Genomic DNA, 21,252 nt, shown 5'->3' with positions numbered 1-21,252 from the left:
ATGCCCGTTTGTCACCAGCATTCAGTGGAAATGAGCTTTCATTGCTCCCCAGACGTGATTGTTAAGGGTTCAGTGAACTTTTCTTTCTTCTTCCAGGTTATAAGACCCTTTTGAAAGGAATTTCAGGGAAGTTCAGCAGTGGAGAACTTGTTGCAATTATGGGTCCTTCGGGAGCTGGGAAGTCAACGCTTATGAACATTCTGGCAGGATACAGGTGGGTAACATTGAAAATCCCAAGTTCAGATAAGCAGAAGAAATCTTACCTCAGTGTTTGTGGAAAATAAATGCTTCACAGATTTTGAATTAGATTCTTATTGCTTATATTTTTTTCTGTTTGTCCTGTTCTGGGAATTTATCTCTTAACAAGTGAGATCCAAAAATAAGAAGCAATTTAAAATCCAAAACACACACACACACACACAAAAAATTAAAAATCTCCTTTTTGGCTGTGTAACAAATCTGACTCAGTGTCTTATGTTTGTGGTGGTTTTTAAACCACATTTTATAAACACTTGAAGAAATTACTCTCTTTAGTCACCACTTCATAGTGTTGATGTCTTTTTGACCAAACTGCAATGACAGAAGTGATTCACCCTCCCGAATCCCCTCCTGTGTGGCCAGATGCGAAGTGTCTCTGTGTTGTCATTTGGGGTATAAGGAACAGGATAGAGAAACCTAAAAAACCCCTATTTTTAATGTTTTGATATTTTTTTAGACACTCATATAGGACAGCACACATTTTGTACTAACCTTGAGTAAAATTTTCAGCAGCATTGCAAGAAGCCTTGTACAAAAGAGAGCACAATCATGAAATAAAATGATTTCTAGCCACTGCCTCGGTTTTATTCCATGATGGCAATAATTAACTAAGACTTCCACACACTGAGGCCTCTGGCAGCACAAGGGAAGGCAGGATTCACCTCTGGTTGTTTTCTTGGTTGGTTTCAGAGAGACGGGAATGAAAGGAGAAATCCTCATCAATGGGCAGCCGCGGGACCTGCGCTCTTTCCGCAAAGTCTCCTGCTACATCATGCAGGATGACATGCTCCTTCCTCACCTGACCGTCCAGGAAGCTATGATGGTGAGGTTTTTTTTCTTGTTCTAATTTACTTGAGTAGGAGAAAATGGAAAAAAAAAATCTCTGTGTGTTGTGCACATGTTCTCACTCCTGGCAATGCCACAACCCGTCGTCTGTGTTTGATCCTGCTCGGTGAAAGTGCTTGGACTTTAGTGTTGTCTTGAATTCCGCTTCAGGCTCATTCTTCTAAGGGTTGTGTGAGCTTTTTTAGCTTTGTTATTTTCAATTTGTGACCAGCATTGTGATTTAGAAGAAGATCTAAGGCTCTTCTCAGACCTCCTAGAGCATGGAACCTGAAATTCTTCACAAATGCATCTTTGTAGGGGCGATCTGTTCTTACTTGAGGAGTAACCTTGTCTCTCCCTTTCTCCCCATCTTCCATGTTCTGACTGCTAATTGTTATTTTACTTCAGCATGGTGTCTCTGCACTTTCTACTCTTTTGTACCTTTTCTTTAATAAAGGCATTGTATAAAATCTCTTTCATTTCTTCATGGGAAAACAACAGGAAGAGAATAATTCCAAGATGTACAGGCAACATAAGTTCTTCTTACTGTTTTTCATGGCATCAAGAAGTTTGCAAATTGCCGGCTTGACCAGTTAGTCTAGAAGTGCCTGTTACTCAGCCTGAGAAATGAGCCAGTTTTTCTCAGAGGTTGTTACCAAAACAAGGCTAAGGATGCTCACACTGTATGCTGGCATCAATTCACAAATTTTAAGACCAGAAAAAAAGTCACTGTAGTTTTTTTTGTAGCTAATTTTTCTACAAAGGTTCTTTTCTGTGATGAAGTTTTTCTTCTCTTTTGTTTACTTGAGCATTGTAGTCAGAATCCCACAGGACCACTTTCATAGAATTGGGCCCAGATTATACTTGCTGTCTAAATTAATCAATCAAGGCTCTGACAAAAATAATTACCTAACAGTTTAATTGCTTTTAATAAAGGTTAATCATGATGTTTTGCGGAGCTGCCTCTCAGGACAGCAGATGACATCTTTCACAAGATTATTTATTTCTGTGCTCATTTGTTTGCATCCTGGAGAATGGCAGACTTCAGTTATCCTTGTGATATGAACGAAGCACAAATAAACTGTTTTTTTCCAGTGTTGCCTGAGAATTTACTGGTTGTGCAAAAAACATGACTCTTCCATCTTCCTCTCAAGCTCCTTGACTTTCAGAGTGGCCTTTCTTTCTAATATGTTTTTTGTCAGGTGCTCCAGTGATTGCTTAAGTCAAATTACACTCAGTTAGTGCACAGGCATATGTGATGCTTGTGATTTGAACATTATAGTTTAACTTCAGATTTGCTGTCTGGGTTTAAAGAAGTTGTTTAAGTTAGACATTGGGATGTTGTGCCTGAGACATCTGCTGTAACTGGTGGTTGTGCTTCAGACCGCTTCAAAATCCAATTGCATTGCTTTTGCATTCCAGGTATCTGCTCATCTGAAACTTCAAGAGAAAGATGAAGGGAGGAGAGAAATGGTATGTACACTGTCCATCAAACTTAGAATTTTGGGGGATGCCAGAGCCACAAAGTGAGCTCTGTAAAGCAGACATTTTTATCTGACATGGAATTGCATTGGATTTGTAATGACAGAATAAATCACAAGCTCAAAGTTGACAGGTGTCATTCGGAGGGAATGTTAACTGCAGTCTCCATGAAAGTTGCTTTCAGTATGAGACCGGAAAATTGTAGAAGATTTACTGAAAGAAATCTGCAGCTTTTGTGGGATTCCTCCTAATGCATCTTAGCACCTTAGGTTCTCTTATGTGTGTGTCTGAGGGCTCAGGCATCTTGTGTGTGGTGAGATACATCAGTCACGTGTGGCAATGGTGAGTGTAGCCCTTAATTTTTCCAAGGACTGACAAAAAGCTCAGCAGTTCTTGTAACTGCTGCAGAATTCTCTGTGCTCATGGTTGAAAGAGCAGATCTTTGTGGCTGTGCTGGTGGGCATGTTGTTGCACTGGGCAAGTTAATGCAGTCGCAACTAATGTATTTTGGAGCTGTGTTGGGTGACTGCGGGTTGGACAAGCAGAAAACCAGGCTGAAACATGCACATGTATTTCCTAAACCATGTGAATGAGTTGCACATTTGCTGCACTGCCCTGCTTCTGCCTGCTGCTGACATAGGACTTTCCTGAAGGGGAGAGGAGTCCTGGTGTGTTTTTGCCCATGGAGACCTATAACCCAGCTGGACCTTCACTAGGAAGTGTGCTCCTCTCACCCATCCCTGGGGAAAAGTGCACGCTTTTCCTGAAATGTGAAAATTGTGTCAACTTCCTAGGTAGAGCAGCTATTTTTGTGGCTGTCCTCTGTCTGTATTTTATTTCCAAATTGGAGCAATTGACATTTCTCCAGACTCAGAGAATCCTTGAAAATCAGAAAGAACTCCACAGAGGTAAACTTAACAGGAATCAACATGTGTTTGATAGCTCAAGATTGATTGGATTCTGTCAAATACTTTTTTTTTTAAATAAGCTAGACACAGATTTTTTATTGGGAAAAATTTTTCAGAAACAACTGTTGATTTTATTTGTACTTTGAAAGTCTTAAGTCACTTATACTTTAGTAAGTTAGGCCGGGCAAGTTAATTCACTTGTTTACACTGTCACTGTAATTGCAAAGAACTCTGTAAGTAAAAAAACTGTGCTGTATGTGTTTATTCAACATATGTTAGAAGGACATTTTCTGGTTTGTGTTACTGGCTGAGCTGGACTAGATAATTCATTTTATTGTTGTAAATTTTAGTGTAAATATTTATCATAGATGAACATTATGAATTTTACGCACTTGTGCTAGCAGGATTGCTTGTTTAAAACAAGGACAAGTGAAAAATCCTCCAGTGAACCATAGTTTGTGTTTCTAGTTGGCCTAGCTTGTGCTGCCCGTGTCCTGTGGTGTCTTTCCTAGAGATAAAGAGAATTAGGTACTTGGGATCTCCTCACTGAGAACAAGAGTTAGTGGGTTGTGTTCTTTTTTCACTCCCTCTCACTGAGAGAGGTAATACCTGGAAATCAAAATCAGGACAAGCAAAGACCATTTCTTAGCATGTCAGCCACCCTTTCTGGTAAACTCACCATGTCCAAGCAATTATCACTTTCAAAAATGATGGGCTCCTTTTCCTACACTTGAGTGAAATGTTCAATACCTGGTTTTGCTTTCTACCTTTGAAGTGGTTCACTTTTTTGATTGCATGAGCAGTGTACCTTGGATTCACTCATTTTTATATCCATGCTTTTGCCAAAGAGCTGCTTTCCTTATATAGCTCTACCAGGCCAGATCTACAGTCACTGAAATAGAAAAATTCGTAGTGTCTGGGATTGTCCTCCTTTTGCTCCAAAGACCCTGGGACAGGCTGTGCCCTTCCTGGGGCTGTGCCTTGAGGAAACCCCGAACATCTAAGAGTACCTGGGACAACTGAATTGACTCTGGGGAGCATGAAAACACTTAACATCAATGGCTGCACTTCAAAGAGTAGATTGTGAAGAAAAGAACAGATTAGATAAAGCAGGTCGTTGCTCTATAGGAACCACTGACTTTTGTTATGCAGTTCTCCAGTCCCTTGTAGATACAACCCAGAAGTTCTGTTGAAAGAAACTTCCTGGTCTCTCTGTGTAATAACCCCTCACATGCTGCACAGCTCTTTTGATGTCAGTGCCATATCCATGTATATACAGCAGTAGAAGAACTGATTTCCACTCCATTTTCACAGGAAAGGCTTCTCTACTGAGTAGCGAGGTCATGTAGGACGAACAGGTAGAATTTGGGTTGAAATAGTAAATGATGGATTTGTTAAGCCCCACTGAAACTAATAAATGCTACATTAGATGGAAAAAGGCTTTGGTGCATGGATGATGAAACAAAATTATGAGCTAGTTTACAATCTGCATGAAGATCAGTAAAGAAGCTCTTTTTTTTTTTTTCCTGCTAACAATGTTTTGTTTCCTGTAGGTAAAGGAAATACTGACAGCCCTCGGGTTGCTGACCTGTGCCAACACGAGGACTGGGAGCCTTTCTGGAGGCCAGAGAAAGCGTCTTGCCATTGCTTTGGAGCTGGTGAACAACCCCCCTGTCATGTTTTTTGATGAACCAACCAGGTACTTCAAGGCCAGAAATTAAAGAAAGACAAATATTGGTTTATATAGCAGAGCAGCCCTACAGAAAAGCTATTTGCCTCTAAGTCCTTGGAAAAGGCTCATTTTGTGTTGCCTGTAAGCACTGAATAAGACCACAAGAAATAATTTGATTTGGGTTCTTAGTGCCTTGGGTCACTGCTGTAACTGCCAGACCATGGGACTATAAATAATATTTAAAGGAGACACAAGCTGAAGCTGGAAGGGAGAGAGGAAAATGTTTTCAGATTATGGCACAAATTTTCTTTTTCAAGCAAAGGTAGCTTGAATATAAACATTTTAAAATGTGACTCTTAGTAATGAATGTGATCAGTCTTTGAGGAGGCTGGTAAGGCTATAAATATGTATCTATTCATTAAAGTTGGGAGAATTTAAATCTGCAGTCTTAAAATGTAAGAAGTCCCTTAAGGCAGCTTTGAGAATACTCTGTTTTTCATTCTCAGGCATGCTTCCAACTTAATTAAAAGACTGATGGAGAAATACAAGCATAAGGTTGGCATATGATAAAATTAAACTGCTACAGAGAAAATTTGTAAAAGGATAATAATGAGAGGCCAAGCAGCAAATCCACGTGCTAGTTTTGAGTGTTGCCTATGGACCTGTGGATAACAAACTTCTTTCTTTTTGTTCAGTGGCTTGGACAGTGCATCATGTTTTCAGGTTGTCTCTCTGATGAAGGCTTTAGCCCAGGGTGGCAGGTCCATCATCTGCACCATTCACCAGCCCAGTGCAAAACTGTTCGAGCTGTTTGATCAGGTATTATTCTCAAACTTCCTCTCTATGCATGGTTTAGGTATAAATTATACTTTCAAGGCTACACTCTTTAGGTGAAAACGTGAATAATTTTGGTCTGTGGCAACAAATCAAATGGAGAAATTAAATAAGAGCAAAATATACTTTTCGGATATGTTTTTTTTCCTTCTTCTCTGCCTGTTTCCATTGTTTGCATGTAATATTTTTAGAGAATCTGGTTGGTATGTTTGTGAAATCATGATTACTGTGCTTGTGATTATCATGCCTTCACTCACCACTCCTCCTGTGCAGAGGGCTGTCAGTAAAGTAGATTGGAATAATATAAAAGCAGGAAAGGTTTAATGTCAGTGTCTGCAACGTTGCCGGTAGATATTCTCATCCTTGATACATGGGTGTAGATTCAGAAGAGTTTGTTCACATGAAATGATAATAATTGAAATGAAGTCAGTTGGAGAACTTTTCTCCAACCTAACAGTGGGATGTGGACCATGTGTGTTTAGACTAGATATAAATTTACTTTAGTCTTGTTAGGAGATTTAGATTAGACCCCTGAAAGGTGAGAGAAAACCTACTACACCACAGGTGAAGAAGCTCTTGCAGATTGCCAGTCTGCCAGGGAGGTTTATTTAAAGTCAATAGTATGGCTAAAAGTAAGAATAATCAAGCTGTTTCCCATTGCTGTGCTGTCCCACCTCTCTTTCCATTTGTGCATTCACCAGCCTCATCTCCCAGCCCAGAATATCCATAATTAAATGGAAATTAAATGGCTTGACTCTACAGTTTCTTGCCTATTTTCAGCCTATGTCTGAGGCTGGAATTAGTGTGTTTCTATATTAATGTGCTTTAAGTCCTGGAGGGAATGTTTGCAGAACTCAAACCTTAAGCATTTAATTTTCCACTAGTTATAATTTCATACAAAAATTAGTTTCAAGTGGTGACAAATCTTCCCAAGGTGTTCTTCCCCCACGGACAAGAAGACATCATTATGTTCATGGATTGGTGTCATACAGGTAGCAGGTTCAAATATTTTGATACTATTTCACGTTTTTCTTTCTTCCTTTTCTTTTCTTTGCCTTGTTTTCCAGCTCTATGTTTTAAGTCAAGGTCAATGCATTTACCGTGGGAAGGTAACAAACCTAGTCCCTTACTTGAGAGATTTGGGTTTGAATTGCCCAACCTACCACAATCCAGCAGATTTTGGTAAGGACAATTTGAATAGTTCATTTAAATTAGTTTGTGTTAGATTAGTACCTTCAGGGCAATGGGGACCATGGTGTGTGGTACACTTTTGTATATATATTCTTATGTGCATGTGTACATATATGTACCAAAATTCAAAATAAAATTATTCAGATTTTTTTCCTAAGTAATTTGAATGCCATCTAGTGGTGCAATTTAGTGAATATTTCTCTCTGGTGGAAGTCCAGGTTCAGGAGGTGAAAGATAAAGCATATTCTTTAGTGTTTCATAGTAATTAGTGGCTTTTCAAAGTGGCTCCAGTATTCTGTTGTTCTTAATCTTGAACAATCCCACTGTGGTATTGTAGAGTTAATAACACTGAGAGTTTTATTCAGTGTTGTTTCTTAATTCCAAAGAAGCAGTAAGGACCACAAAAATAGACTTCTGTAATTTTTTTATTACCAGCACTATCCTCTAAAATGGCTCATTTAACTTCCGGGATGAAGAGACCTCTCTGAAGATTTATAGAAAGATAATTTAAATTTTGTGTGTATACATGGGAATTCGCATGTGGCGTTTTAGGGCCTTCTCTAGACCAAACTTCTGTTTCTGTCAGTGCTGCAGAATCAATAACAAAGCTTGTAGCTTGTCAGTAGTGCAAACCAGCAACTTAAGCTCTGTTTCTTGTAGTTATGGAAGTGGCATCTGGTGAATACGGGGACCAGAACAGCCGCCTGGTCCGGGCCGTGCGGGAGAGGATTTGTGACACTGACTACAAGAGGGATGTGGGTGGTGAGAACGAGCTGAACCCCTTCCTCTGGCACCGGCCTTCTGAGGAGGTATTTTGTGCATCACAACTACTGGACATGGCTTGAGGCTGGAGGGGAAGGAAGGGAGTTTAAAACCTTGGCCAGCAGAGGTTTCTGGGCGCATTCAGCTGTGGTGCGAGTGGGGGTTTGTGAATGAGAACTAAGCAAGGTGCTGCAAAGAAAGAAGTTTATCCTGTGATGTGTTCCTGCAGGATTCCTCCTCCACGGAAGGCTGCCACAGCTTCTCTGCCAGCTGCCTAACCCAGTTCTGCATCCTCTTCAAAAGAACTTTTCTCACCATCATGAGGGATTCGGTAAGACTGCCTTTATAATAATGTTTGTAGCCAAAAGGTCTATTCAGTTGGGTGTGAGATACTGTAATACTCCTCAAAGGTCATGTCCAGCAGCCCATGCATGAAGATTATCACAGAATTTCAAAGGAAAGAGACTGATCTTTCACTCTTGCTGTTAACTGTACCATTTTCATTGTGAACAACAGCTTTCTTCACAGGACTCAGAAGCACCTGGCCTAAAAAACTGAAGCTTAAATCCCCTTTGTGCTGGCTGGTTCCTTATACAGTTATTAATCCTACTGAAAAGTGAATGAGAGGTTGTACTAGTGTGTCACAGAATTAGGTATTCCAGAAAAGTCAGGATGACAGAAATAATAACTTCAGTGTGATGTAAAGAGTTAATACTCGAAGTCTATTCTTGGAAACAGACAATTGGTAGATAAAAATTTTGCTTCTCTGAAAAGGGAACATTTCTGTTTTCATACATTTAATATCAAGATGAAGTAAGTGTCATAATGAAATTCTTCATTCCCAAGGAAAAAAAAAGAACCATATCTTCCACTTTTTTTCTTAAAATAAACAATGTCCATCAAAATCCCAAGCCCTGCAGTGTTCATATCTGTTCAGTAAATGTCTTGGGTGCCTAGTTGTTTTGCCAGCACATTTCTTTGCCATAACTTGTTCTCTCTCACTGTTTCACATTTACATTTGCAATTTACTTTGCATTTGTCAACAAGGATTCATTAAGTTAATGAATTAAGATCACGGGAAACTCTAACTTATTTTCTGATGCATAGATTGAAGAACACTGTTTTAAGATTTTTTTTTCCTCTCAGCTCTAAAGGCTTGCAGTTCCAGATGTTGTTATTTCTTTTGTTCTTCCAAGCCTCTTGTAGGAATACCATATTGCAGAGAAGGCACAGAAAGCTAATATGTGCCTGGTGAAGTTAGTTTGGTTTATACAAGCCTGAAATACCTTTCTGCTTCTCTTCTGCCCTGGGAAATTTATATTTTAGTCGAAGAGAAAGTCTCCTTCTCCTGATGAATGAGAGCCAGTGACATGTCAGAGTAAGATTTCAGGTTGCAGCATTTGCAGTTTCTGCCTGTATTTACTGGAAGAAATATTCATGTGTCGGATGGAAACTGGGAAGCTCATAGTTTTTCTTGGCTGAAGCCCAGTTTACCAGTAGGAAATGAACATTTTTCATGGCAGGGGGGTTGGAACCGGGTGATCTTTAAGGTCCCTTCCAACCCAAACCATTCTACGATTTCTGTGCAAGTTCTTCTGGACATGAGTGCTCCTTTTATGCAGCCTGTATATCTGATTTCAGCCATGTTGCCATTGTTTTTGAGCCCAGACTCTCTGATCAGAAATACCCCTCTTTCCTTGCTCATAGGTCCTGACACACCTGCGTATCACCTCACACATTGGCATCGGGCTGCTCATCGGGTTGCTCTACCTGGGCATTGGCAACGAAGCTAAAAAAGTCCTCAGCAACTCCGGCTTCCTCTTTTTTTCCATGTTGTTTCTCATGTTTGCTGCGCTCATGCCAACTGTCCTCACCTGTGAGTACCAGCAGTTCTGTTACATCAACGGGGAAGGAGTTGCAGAAGGGTGGGAGGGTGTTTGGATGAATCTGTTTTGTGTAAGAGAACATTTGACTTGTGCTTCTGCTTCTAAGACAGGTGAGGGGATAAATCTTGCACCCACAGAGGCACTGCTGCAAGCTGAGATGAGCTTGGCCAGTGGCACTTCTCTCTCCCTGCTTTTGTTGGTGTTTCTCAACACAGACAGTTCACTGTCACAGTCCTGGGCTGGAATTTCCCCTTGTGCCAAGTGCACCACAGCCAGTGAGATGAGCTTGTGACTGGTCTTGGGGAGGACGTAATAATTTCTTTAGGACTTCTGAGTCATGACTTCTCCATAAAATCAGTGTATTCATGTGGTGTCAGAAGCAAACTCTTGCAGTATGGGCTGCTTGGGAGCAGAGGACTTCCTTTGGGAGTGCTATTACTTTGGATTCCCTGTTGGACCAAAAAGGAATAACCAAGTTCTTTAAGTTTTTGACATCACTTTTAATTGAAAAATCCTCTTTAAGGGAGGTTCAGATAACTGAGTAGACTGGTCTGTAGTCTAAGCAGTGAGCAACTCTCAGGGCTGAGCTCTTACATTTCATTACAAATCAGTGAAACTGTTGCTGCTCTGTCAGAGACCTGGGAGTTCTGGTCCCGCCATGGGACTGCAGCAGTGCAGGATTAGATATGGATAAACTGTGTTGTTATGTGCATCAATACTGCACACTGACAGTCCAACTTAATAATTTGTGTCCTCTGCAGTTCCCCTTGAGATGGGAGTGTTTCTCAGAGAGCATCTGAACTACTGGTACAGCCTGAAAGCCTATTACCTCGCCAAAACCATGGCTGATGTTCCTTTTCAGGTATACGCTCTACTCTTCAATACAGTAAGAACCATTTAAGTTCATGACAAGCACACTTACCAGGAAGATTAGTACTAGAATTTTATCCATCTGAATAGTGGACAAACTAACTGTCCATACATGTCTGCTGAAGCTTCAGGGCCAAATCAGAAGCACCCTCAGAGAGCAAGACTTCACAAAAGCTGAGACCTAACCCAATACTCTTTTCATAAATAGATGACCATCTCTGCTTTTTTTGCAGAAAGGGAATTGAGAAGGGCTGTAAGTGAGTGGGATCTGTTTTCTAATGCCCAAGTAAGATAGATATCACAGTCTGTGGCAGACTCTCTTCAGCCGTGTCGTGTAATGGAAAGACTGAGACCTGTGGGTTAATTAGAACTCCCCATGTTTTTGTCTTACTCAGAGTAACAGCGAATGTTTGGCTTTAATGGGCTAACTCCGAGTGTATCTCCCTGCAGATCATGTTTCCTGTGGCTTACTGCAGCATTGTGTACTGGATGACTTCACAGCCATCTGATGCTCTCAGATTTGTCCTCTTTGCAGCCTTGGGAACCATGACATCCCTGGTGGCTCAGTCCCTGGGCCTTCTCATAGGTGCAGCCTCTACATCCCTCCAGGTACTGATGGTGTTTTGTGGTCTCACAGGAACCCTGCTGTCTCCTAACACTACTTGCAGTGGCTGCTGCTGCGTCCCCAAGATATTTGTTGAGAGGTGACAGGCAAAAAGTTGTCTTGGTCTGACGGAGCTCTTGATGTTTCCCATTAGCATAAACTTAAACATGTGAGGCTCTGAAGTTCCTTCCCCACCTGAACAGGGCTGTGCCTGCCCCTGCTTGAGGGGATTGTCATTTCCTGTTCATCCCCGACTGAGCAGGTCCTGGAAACTGCAGGACTGGTGCACTTTTGTGCCCCTACAAAGTGGAGGTAGGATCAATATCTCAGGAGAAGGTTCTTCATACACATCAAAAAGGGCTGCAGGAGGCAAGGTAGGAAAAGGCTTGCCCAGAAACCAAACTTCTGCAGAGGGAGGGAGAGAAGCAGCTGTTGGCATGACTGGAAGCTGGCTGTGTAACTCCATTCTACTTCTTGTCAGGAGATGTGCTGAGGTGACCATTCCCCAGCAGAGCTGTTCTGTGCTGCTGGTGATAACAGATGATACTGACTTCAATATGCATTGAGGATATCAAGATTTCTGCAGTAGAAGACTTGATTCCCTCTCTGTGCCCACCCTGTGGAGACCAGCATAGCCCTGTTGTGTGATCCCTGTGCTTCTCCTCTTCCCTGAGATACCTACATGGGTCTCAAGGGAATACAGAGAGGACAGGCTGGAGCTGGATCCAGCTCTGTCATCCCCACCAAAGCCACCCAGCTGGAGATGCTCTTCATAGTGTTTTAGGACTGGTTGAAGCTACTGTTCTTGTGGGATTTAATGAGGAGGGAAGTCTGTGTGTCCTTAGAGGAGAGTGAGGGGAAAAAAGATAATATTTAGAAGAGGGGTCTTATACCCAGAGAAACAAAGGAATCCCAGTGTCCATCTGGCTTTGTAAACTCCTTGGTGGATTCATGTCCTTTGAAGGACAGATCCCAGCACAACAGTGCTGTCAGTGAGTAAAAGGGTTTAGGAAGAGGAGAGGGACCCCTTTTCCTCCAATAACAGCACCTCTTCCTCACAAGAAATTTCATAAGAAAAAAGAAATCAGTAATTTTCTTGTATTCAGAACTGTGATAATTTTGGGTAGTAGCATCACTCGCAAGAGTAATGAAAAAAAACAAGTTAATTTTTATTTTTTCCCTCCCTTTCTGATGAGAAACTGTCCATTTGTTTTCTTCACAGGTGGCAACATTTGTGGGCCCAGTTACTGCCATCCCAGTTCTTCTCTTCTCTGGGTTTTTTGTCAGCTTTGATACCATCCCAACATACCTCCAGTGGATGTCCTACATTTCCTATGTCAGGTACTGCTAGGGAGGCCTTCAGCCTCCCGTCTGGAAATGCTTTCCTTTGCTTGCCTTTGCTTGGTTGGTTGGTTGGTTATTTTGGGTGCCAGAGAGACTGTTCACAGCACGTTCTTTTAAGAGTATAAACATATATATGATGTAAACCACATCATGTCACTGCATTTTATGTTGTACGTGTTGTAAAATAAAAAGGAACAGGTTATTGGCCACAAGTCCACATCAGTCCCTTTGAAGTCAGTGGGATTCTTCCTGGATTTTGCAATAGTGGATTTCTGAAATAATGGGGACAGTACCCCCAACTGAGAAATTGATGCCAGCCCCTCATGTTGGAAGAAAATGTTGTATAAATCACTGCTATATCCTAGATAGACTTGTTGGATAAAGGCCTGTTTTTGAGTTTTCCAGTAGCACTGCCACAAGAGACATGGGATTTGTGTCACCTGTAATTTAAACTTGTGTTTTAAGATCCACAGGCACCTTATATCCCATCTATGTCTGTCACTCTCACTGTCTGACGCAGCTATCCTAAGATGGGACAATTCCCATCAGGAAACCTCTGGAAGTTATCATGGGTAGTTTAGAGTAGACACTGAAATGTTTACAGCTGTAATTAGGAGGGGTGAATTTTCCTATCCCTCTTTTCCTCGCTCTGCCCAAACTGCACTATTACTGGGAAAACCCAAGTAAAAAAACCCTCTCATTTGGCAAGTGAGGTCTTACACAGACACCTATCAAAGCTAACGAGACTGCACCCCCCCAATTAACACCTAGAATTCAAGGTGAGGCCTCAGGCCCATGTGGGGGCTCCTGAAGCTGGAGGGGGCTATCATGTGCATGGGATCCATGATGGGCTTATCTGCTTGGAAAAATCAAATGCTGGGTGCACCCAGTGCCAGGGGAGATGTGGGAACATTGTCAGTGGAACCATCAGTGCCTGGAGGGAAACGGAAGGCACGTTCCAGATTGATGCTGGTTTTAATATTTCTGACTTCAAACCGTAATTGTATCCTTGTGGCTTATTTAAAAAGGAAAGTAAATTGATGATGTCACATTTAAAAAGGAAATTTCTGGCTATGAGCTGAAATTGGGCTGCTTTCTGTTTTAACATTTTTCTTTGGAGAAATTGCGCTGTACACTAATTTGAAGCATTTAAAGGCACGACTTATGTCCTTGTTCCATCTTACATAAAATGCCAGTGACATGTCATGTGCTTGATTGTAACAGGGATAGAACTTTGCCCCAAGACATGTGTCAGAATGGTATTGAACCCCCCAGTGTTTCAGCTGAGCCCTCGCAGGAGTTGTGTTGCTGGAGTGTTTCTGAACAGATCACCAGGACTTTTCCTTGTAATCCATCCTTCTTCTTTCCAGGTACGGGTTCGAAGGAGTTATTCTTTCCATCTATGGACTGGATCGGGAAGATCTGCATTGTGACAAAGACGACACTTGCCATTTTCAAAAATCAGAGGCCATCCTGAGAGAACTGGATGTAGAAAATGCCAAACTTTACCTGGACTTCATTGTTCTCGGAATTTTCTTCTTCTCTCTGCGCCTGATTGCCTATTTCGTTCTCAGATACAAAATCCGAGCGGAGAGGTAAAGGAGAAGCAGCTACACCAATGCAGTAGGGAGATCTTTAGACATGCAATAGAGGGCACTTGACATTGTCTCACTGTGGCAGGCTGGTCCCCAGTGCCCAGCCAGATGCTGTTCTGACCGAGCCCATGGAGAGCCACAATGGGATAGTGGACATACAGTGTTAAGCCAATCAGTCCAGTTGGGTTGGGTCATGTTTTCATTACACTTTCTAGCTTTAACTAGGAAGAAGAACTAGAAGGGAATTTTACACCACAGAGTATCAAAACCGAGGCAGTGTAACTGTGATAAAAAAACCTGCCTGCAGGAGCTTTCCTTATGAAAACCAATTTCGGGATAAGGTCACTGGGATATTAGTCCTGGTAGCCAGAATAGTATAATGTCCTCTCTAGTTGACAAGGTAATGAGATGCAAAATGAGGAATGCAATGAAAATAGGATTCTCTCATCTTTTTAAATCCAGAGTTTCATCTTTGCGGTTTTTCTATGTATTATTTTGCAATTCTTTTCCACAGAATTACCCCTTCTGGCCAAAAGTCTGTAAATGTATTAATAAGGTAAAGACATCTTTTTAATATGGATACTTTTTTAAAGCAAACCTAAAGTGATTCAAGTAATTATTTTTGTTTCTGTCTGAATTTAGAATTCTGGTGCTTTACTTGTCGAGCTGGTCTCATATCTGAAAACTGTAATGATAGCAGGAAAAGGCAGATTCTGAGTCTGCACTAAACCTCTGGTCCCATTTGGAAGCATCCCTGAATAGCACACGCAGTTAAACATGTTCAAGCTGTCACTGAACGGTTGAAAAAAATCATTATTTTGCAGTGTCTTTTAAATCCTTGGTATTTGTGATATTCAAAATACTAACTCTGCTCATTACCTGTTTGATCTACCTCCTGTGAATATAAAAATCAAAGCGCTCCAAGGCTCATTTTTTTCTTAAATTGTGAAAGCAGAATTTGTCCCTGAAGTGATTGTTAAAGCCTGATGGAGTGCAAGAGCTGTCCAGAGATCAAAGCCTGGGGTACTGTGTTAAAACACTTGTGACTGCCTCATACAGCAGGAGTCATTTTGTCTGCAACACACTGTGTAGAACCCTCCTCAAACATACAGATGACCTTGTAACCCTGCAGATCTAATTATGCCAGGTAGTTCTGTTCTCATCCTAAAGTCCACGTACACAGCACAGGAATTAATAGCTACTTCATCTAAACATCAATGAAACTGTTGTTTTGTGTATCTCAGCTTTGTAAATTTGGTAGGGGGAATTCTGGTTCCAAGCTGATGTGGATTTTGTCACCAATTTTGATGGGTTTGGATTTTCAAATCTAAGCGGAACCATGGGGCACATACTCGTGTTGGACACCTTGGTGAACTTCAGTGCAAATTCCACCACCTTTTGCCATTCCTGTGAATTTATCTTGGTGTCCCAAACCTCTGAGTGAGACCTACACGCTCTGTAAATGCATTATTCCTGTCAGGATGCTGAAGTCTTGCAGGTTGGAAGCAGCTCAATGTCAGCAAAACATGCAAGAGCTCAACAGCTCGTGGCAGTAGAGTAGATAAGAGAGACCTCGTGCATCTGCCAGCCCTCTCTGTTTTCAGAGACTCCATGGCTATGTCTATACTAGTGAAATAAATAGTGCCAGGGCCAGCTCTGTTAGTCCTCAAATGACTGGGGCTGATAGGAATGGTCCCTGTACTGACTTCTAAACAGAGCCATTGTCTGGAAAAGCTCTGGCTGTGCTGGGCTGCAGCTCTGCCATTGTTTCCCAGTTTTCCTGGCCTGTGCCCAGGCTCTGTTTAATTTACCAGTACAGACCAGGTATATCTGTTAAACTCAGGACATTTGAATTAAACCTGTGTTCTGGAAGACTTTAAATCAAGTCACATATTTTAGGAAGGTTCGCTGAACTTTCCCTGAAAGTAAGATTGGCCTTTGAAAGCAAGGTCAATCTTCAGTGTAGAAGAAAACCAAAATCCTTTCACAGCCTCTTTGCATAATTTTTGTTGCTGTTTTTTCTCCAAAAACCTTTTGTACAGCTCTGCAGCTTTTCCAGGCGTAATCACAAGCAGGTATGGATCTATATGGCTGTCAGACTTGAGAAATTAAGAATTTTAGCTGTTCTAAATAATACTCATAACTGCGAACAGTTTGTAAATAATTCACAAGTCTGAAATCCCTCGGCACAACATGCCTCGATTATTTCAAGACCCTCAAAGTGTTTGTGAATATTTTACAGGCAGTTCAAGCACTGTTTGCAGGCAGACAAAAGAATACATTTGCCAAATGACTCTCTGGTCGCACACCGCTGGTCCAGCTGCAGGCTGGCTGAGTGTGAGAGAGTGTGACACCCAGGGCATTGAACACCTTCAGGGCTCATGTGTTGTGTTTACCAGCACCATTTACCAAATACCACGCTGAAAATCCCTTGCAGTGTTCCAAAGGAGGTCACTTTGCTGACCGTCCCAGCACCGGTGACTTACACGATGCTGTTTTCTCCCATCCAGACCAGTTTAGCAGTACGAGTTCCTCGGATGCTGTCTTGTTATCTGTGCCTGTTCCTCTGTCTGTAGACCTTCTTATCTTACCTCTTCAGTCTGCAACATGTCCTCCTGTACTGTAACTTTGTATTGTGTTATGGCAGCCAAAAGTCTGGTCCTGGCGGGTGTTCCTAATAAGAAAATACAGGCTCTGGAATATTTTTTGTCACTCCTTTTTTTGCTCGATACACTTTTTCCCAGCCATCTGCTGACAGCACTTAGCTGGAAGTTACTATTCTAAGGAACACTTTCAGTGAGTAGTATCCCAGTAAAGAAATAATTCTCTGGGAACTCAGTGGTACTCATAGATGAGATAATCATTCTTTCCCTCCTTAGCTTGCCAATTAGCTAATGATCTCTCCTTTGTCACTACTGTGGGGCAGAAGTATTTAAAATCCATCCCAATTATGTTTTCATATACTGCAAAGATTTTTAACATAGTCTCAGGCTGGCTTTTTTCTCTTTATGTGGAAATAAATTCTAGCAGGCTGGTATAAAATGCATTCCTATTCATTTGAGGCTGAGCATTCATGTGCTGTCATGTTAAGCAGCACATTGTGAAGCTCTGGAGGCTTCACATGGAAGAATAATAAGGCCAGCAAGGTTCTGAAGTCTTCAAATCCTCAATTTGTATAGCCATATATAAAGAGCCATAAACAGCTTGAAATCAATGCCATTTTTACCATTTGAATCAGTCACAGTCTGACTAAAAGTTGCATAAGAGGCTAAAGGTTTCTAAAGGTCACTTGAAGACTGAATGTATGATTTCTATTTGGATTGCAGGAAGACTTTAGTGTCCTGTTGGCCTTCTTGTTATATTTTGGCTTGTTTTGACACGTTGCTTTGGTTACTATGTGCATCAGTTAAGACTTTAGGTGCTTCATATTCTTTTAGTTGTTTTTTCTTTGTGGAAACTTGCATATAATCTGAAACACCCTGGAAGATTTTAACAATAATTTGAAACATTATTATTTACAATTAAATAAAAGACTTGGAAAGTAGATTCTACCCGTGAGAAATTGAGAAAATTTCATCTTTATAGGTCAAAGGGAGTAAGAGAAGACTGGTGCTGAAATGCTCTTCAGTTCCTAGAATTTGGAGCCCAAGTTATTGATTTTTGTTAAAAGAGAGGAATATGTAGACATGTAATAGGAGAGCTGGTTATGTAAGTGGGAGATAATGAACATTTGAGTCCAAGTACTGGATGTATCAGATGATTGACAGTTCGATTTATGCTTTTGTGTCAAAGCCTGTGTTGTCAACAGAAATTAATGTTTTGAGAAACATTTTTTCCTGGAAAGAAGTGTGGCATATACTGACCTGTGCCACCCCAGTGATCCTCACAGAGGAGATCTTACCTGTCCTATTTACACAATGCTGGATGGATGGTTTTGATTATGAGGATCTGAGGGCAACAAAGCAGATATCCTGGTGGAAGTCTGTTACAGACCACCCAAGCAGGGTGAAGAGGCAGGTGAAATACTCTATAAGAAGTCTGGTGATCTGAGCAGAGAAGGACTGGTGGGTGATGTGATGGCTGGAGGTTGTCTTGGGCACATCATGAAATGACAGAGCTTTTGGTTCTTGGGGAAATAAGGAGGGGGATCAGCAGAACTTCTGCCTTGGACTTCTGAGGGCAGACTTTGGCCTGTTTGGGAACCGGGTTAGCAGAGTCCCTTGGGAGGCCATCCGGAAGGGCAGAGATGTCCAGGGAGGCTGGAGGTTCTTAAGAAGGAAATCCAAAAGACAAGCCTGGTTGAGCAGAGAGCTTTGGCTGGAACTCAGGGAACAAAATAAGAGTGTATCACCTTTGCAAGTATCAGGTAACTCAGGAGGACTGCAAGGATGTTGTGAGGTTACGCAGGGAGAAGTTAAAAGGGCCAAATCCCAAACAGAACTCAATCTGGCTCCTGCTGTAAAAGGCAATGAAAAATGTTTCTGTAGATACAGCACTAAGGAGAATCTCCATCCTTTATTGGATGCCATTTTCCCAGAACAGCCCGACAGGGTGCAATTGCTCAGGAATTTCTTTCCTTTAGTTCTGTGTGGAGATGCATTTATAAAGTACGATCACGTGAAAAGCTGTTGGGAACTTGAAGTGGGCAGCAAATGACACCGTTTCATGTCCTCTGTAACAGTTTGTGACAGGCTGATCATCGTGGTGCCTGTGACACTGCCACACAGCACTAGTGAGTGCATGAATTAAGTGCTGAGTGTCACTGAAGTTAGTCATCAGCTCTGCTATTAGTGGATGGGCAGTAGAATTTTCAGGGGTCATCTGCTGTTCTCTTAAATACCCGTTTCCATAATACAAGAGGTTGTTGTAGTGTATCCCACTGAGTGATTTTTATAGCCCCACACATCATTCTTCATACTACAAGTCCAAAAGTTGCGTGTTGGGCGTGCAAGCACAGCAAGTTTCATTTTAATTCTGTTTAGTACTTTGTTTCTGTGCATTCTTCAAGTAGAGTTTCTGAAGGAGTAATAGCACAAAATGTACCTTCAGTGTTCTTGTTACTTTGGAGTCTTAAGATGAACAGTGATTTTATGCAGCTGTCAACTGTAGAACTTTCCTTTAAGAGGTTTAGATTTCTGTTGAGACCTGTTGCCAGCACGGTAAAACAAAGGGTGACCAGTCAAAATGTGTCTCCTTTGGCACAAGACATGCCCATGGCTCAGCCTGCGTTCTTCTCTGCGTTGTTTATGCCTTCAAAATCCAAACAAGTTTTTGTCAACCCATTTCCTTTCTGGGGACTTCCATGCAGCTCAGCCCATGCCTGCCAACTGCTTGTGTCCTTACTGCTGGGTATTTGTGGTTGCTGTCCACGTGGGGGTGGGAAAATGAGCTGCTTGGGAACAATGTGAGCTAGTTAGAGGCGGAGGGATGAGTCTTAGACTTCTTTGAGCTATCAAATACCCAATGTGCTGGATCTCTGGGTGTGCTTTACTCTTTCAAGAAGGAATGAAAAAAAAAAACCTTAAAATGTCTTTCTAAGCAGATTGTAAGGCAACAAGGAAGTTTTTACTTCTAAGGTTGATGTGGTTTTCTACTTCAGTGGCATCTGTGATGTCTTTTTTCCTGACCCCATTGTAGCTTATTTTAGTAGCCCATTGAGGGTAATCATTACACAAACTCCTTTCTACTGCTTCCAGCAACCAGCTTTCCTGACCTCAGAGATAATTGTACCAATCTTTAAAAATGTGAATTAGTTGTTGAACAATTTTTTAAAAATATGGAAAAAATGCTCCTAAATTACGGTAAAAGTAAATTAAATTTAAGAGGATTACACTGATATATCTAAAAAGAAGACAACAAATCCTGCAGTGGAGCCAAGCCTTTACCTGTGTCAGTAAAGATTTGTCAAACACCTTATCTGAGTCAGTTGACCTTATTGTGAGATACTGCCCTTGAATCTGTTACCGAATTATTTAACATTTGGTTCTTTTGTTTTCAAAGCAAGAGTCAATGCAAGGTATGATTTTAAATCGGCGTGCTAAAGTGTGCATATTCTGTATATCTAATATGTCATTGTTGTCTCTTGTTTCTGTAATGCATTTGCATTACTATGAATCAATTTTATTATGCTTCTCTAGAGACTATCGCTGCCTGCACGCTGTGATATATTTGCACTGTTGTAGATATATATATATACATACATGTAATTATATTATATAAACCATGTCTTTTTCAGGTTGCTTGTTACCTTTGTAGTTTACGCTTTACCGGTACAGTGGACCTGAGTGAAAAATGTGGGATGTGGGGCATTCTGATGATATATCACAGTAATAGAGAAATCTTTGTATATTTCTGTATACTTAATACCTGTAAGAAGAGATTTGTATGTGCGTTATTTTCCAAACTAGGGCTTTGTTTTCTGAGACTAGAGAACATTTATGATAATGTAACAAACAAACAAAAAAAAAATCAAATAAAGTGTTATTATTTTCCGAGAGATGCCTTTGTGCCTGTTCTCTCCCAGAGGGAAGTGCCAGGTGTGTTGGTAGTGATAACATTTTCACTGCCTGCCCCTTGATTCTGACAGTTAAAATTCTTAAAAACATTAAGTGTAGTCACATTGGGGGTTGAAACTCAATGATCTTAAATGTCCCTTCCAAACCAAACAGGGGTGCTTCTCTGAGAAACCCTACACAATTTAAGGACTTCCTGAACCAGTGCAATTGATAAGCTTTATACTTGCATCCATCTTTGATGGATTTTTCTTCCACAGACTGATCTGCTGTTCGTCTTGTCCATGCTACCTGCAAGTGTCAACAGATGTTCCCCATGCTCTTGCATTACAGGAGGCAGCAAAGGATCATTCCCTGTTTACCTTCTGGAATGCATGAATTTCTTTCTCCCTTCCTCCCTGCTGAAGAGAAACCACGTTTTATTCCGCCAGTCACACCTTTCCATTCCCCGTTTTACCAAACACCATTCAGCCACACCTGTGCTGTGTTCTTCTGCAGCCCTCTGTGCG

The 21,252-nt window shown here is 41.3% G+C and overlaps 1 protein-coding gene across 2 annotated transcripts in view; it reads left to right on the top strand.

The window, feature by feature from the left end:
- Nucleotides 1-20,725, top strand: part of ABCG1 (ATP binding cassette subfamily G member 1) — a 54,203-nt gene extending 33,478 nt beyond the window's left edge. For both annotated transcript variants that reach the window (XM_027689069.1, XM_027689070.1), the window contains exons 3-15: nt 97-214; nt 949-1,081; nt 2,506-2,556; nt 5,027-5,172; nt 5,841-5,964; nt 7,047-7,161; nt 7,831-7,979; nt 8,162-8,263; nt 9,640-9,808; nt 10,580-10,680; nt 11,139-11,297; nt 12,515-12,633; nt 14,007-20,725. In XM_027689069.1, coding sequence (XP_027544870.1) covers nt 97-214; nt 949-1,081; nt 2,506-2,556; nt 5,027-5,172; nt 5,841-5,964; nt 7,047-7,161; nt 7,831-7,979; nt 8,162-8,263; nt 9,640-9,808; nt 10,580-10,680; nt 11,139-11,297; nt 12,515-12,633; nt 14,007-14,235 — 1,715 coding nt within the window. In that variant the 3' untranslated portion in view covers nt 14,236-20,725. The remainder of the gene's footprint in view (nt 1-96; nt 215-948; nt 1,082-2,505; nt 2,557-5,026; nt 5,173-5,840; nt 5,965-7,046; nt 7,162-7,830; nt 7,980-8,161; nt 8,264-9,639; nt 9,809-10,579; nt 10,681-11,138; nt 11,298-12,514; nt 12,634-14,006) is intronic.
- The last annotated feature ends 527 nt before the right edge of the window (nt 20,726-21,252 follow it).

The sequence above is a fragment of the Neopelma chrysocephalum genome, unplaced genomic scaffold, assembly GCF_003984885.1.
Source record: "Neopelma chrysocephalum unplaced genomic scaffold, ASM398488v2 Primary Assembly neopelma1_76, whole genome shotgun sequence".
NCBI classification, from domain to species: domain Eukaryota; kingdom Metazoa; phylum Chordata; class Aves; order Passeriformes; family Pipridae; genus Neopelma; species Neopelma chrysocephalum.
The sequence above is the reverse complement of the archived record's forward strand: the minus strand, read 5'-3'. Positions and strand labels throughout refer to the sequence as shown.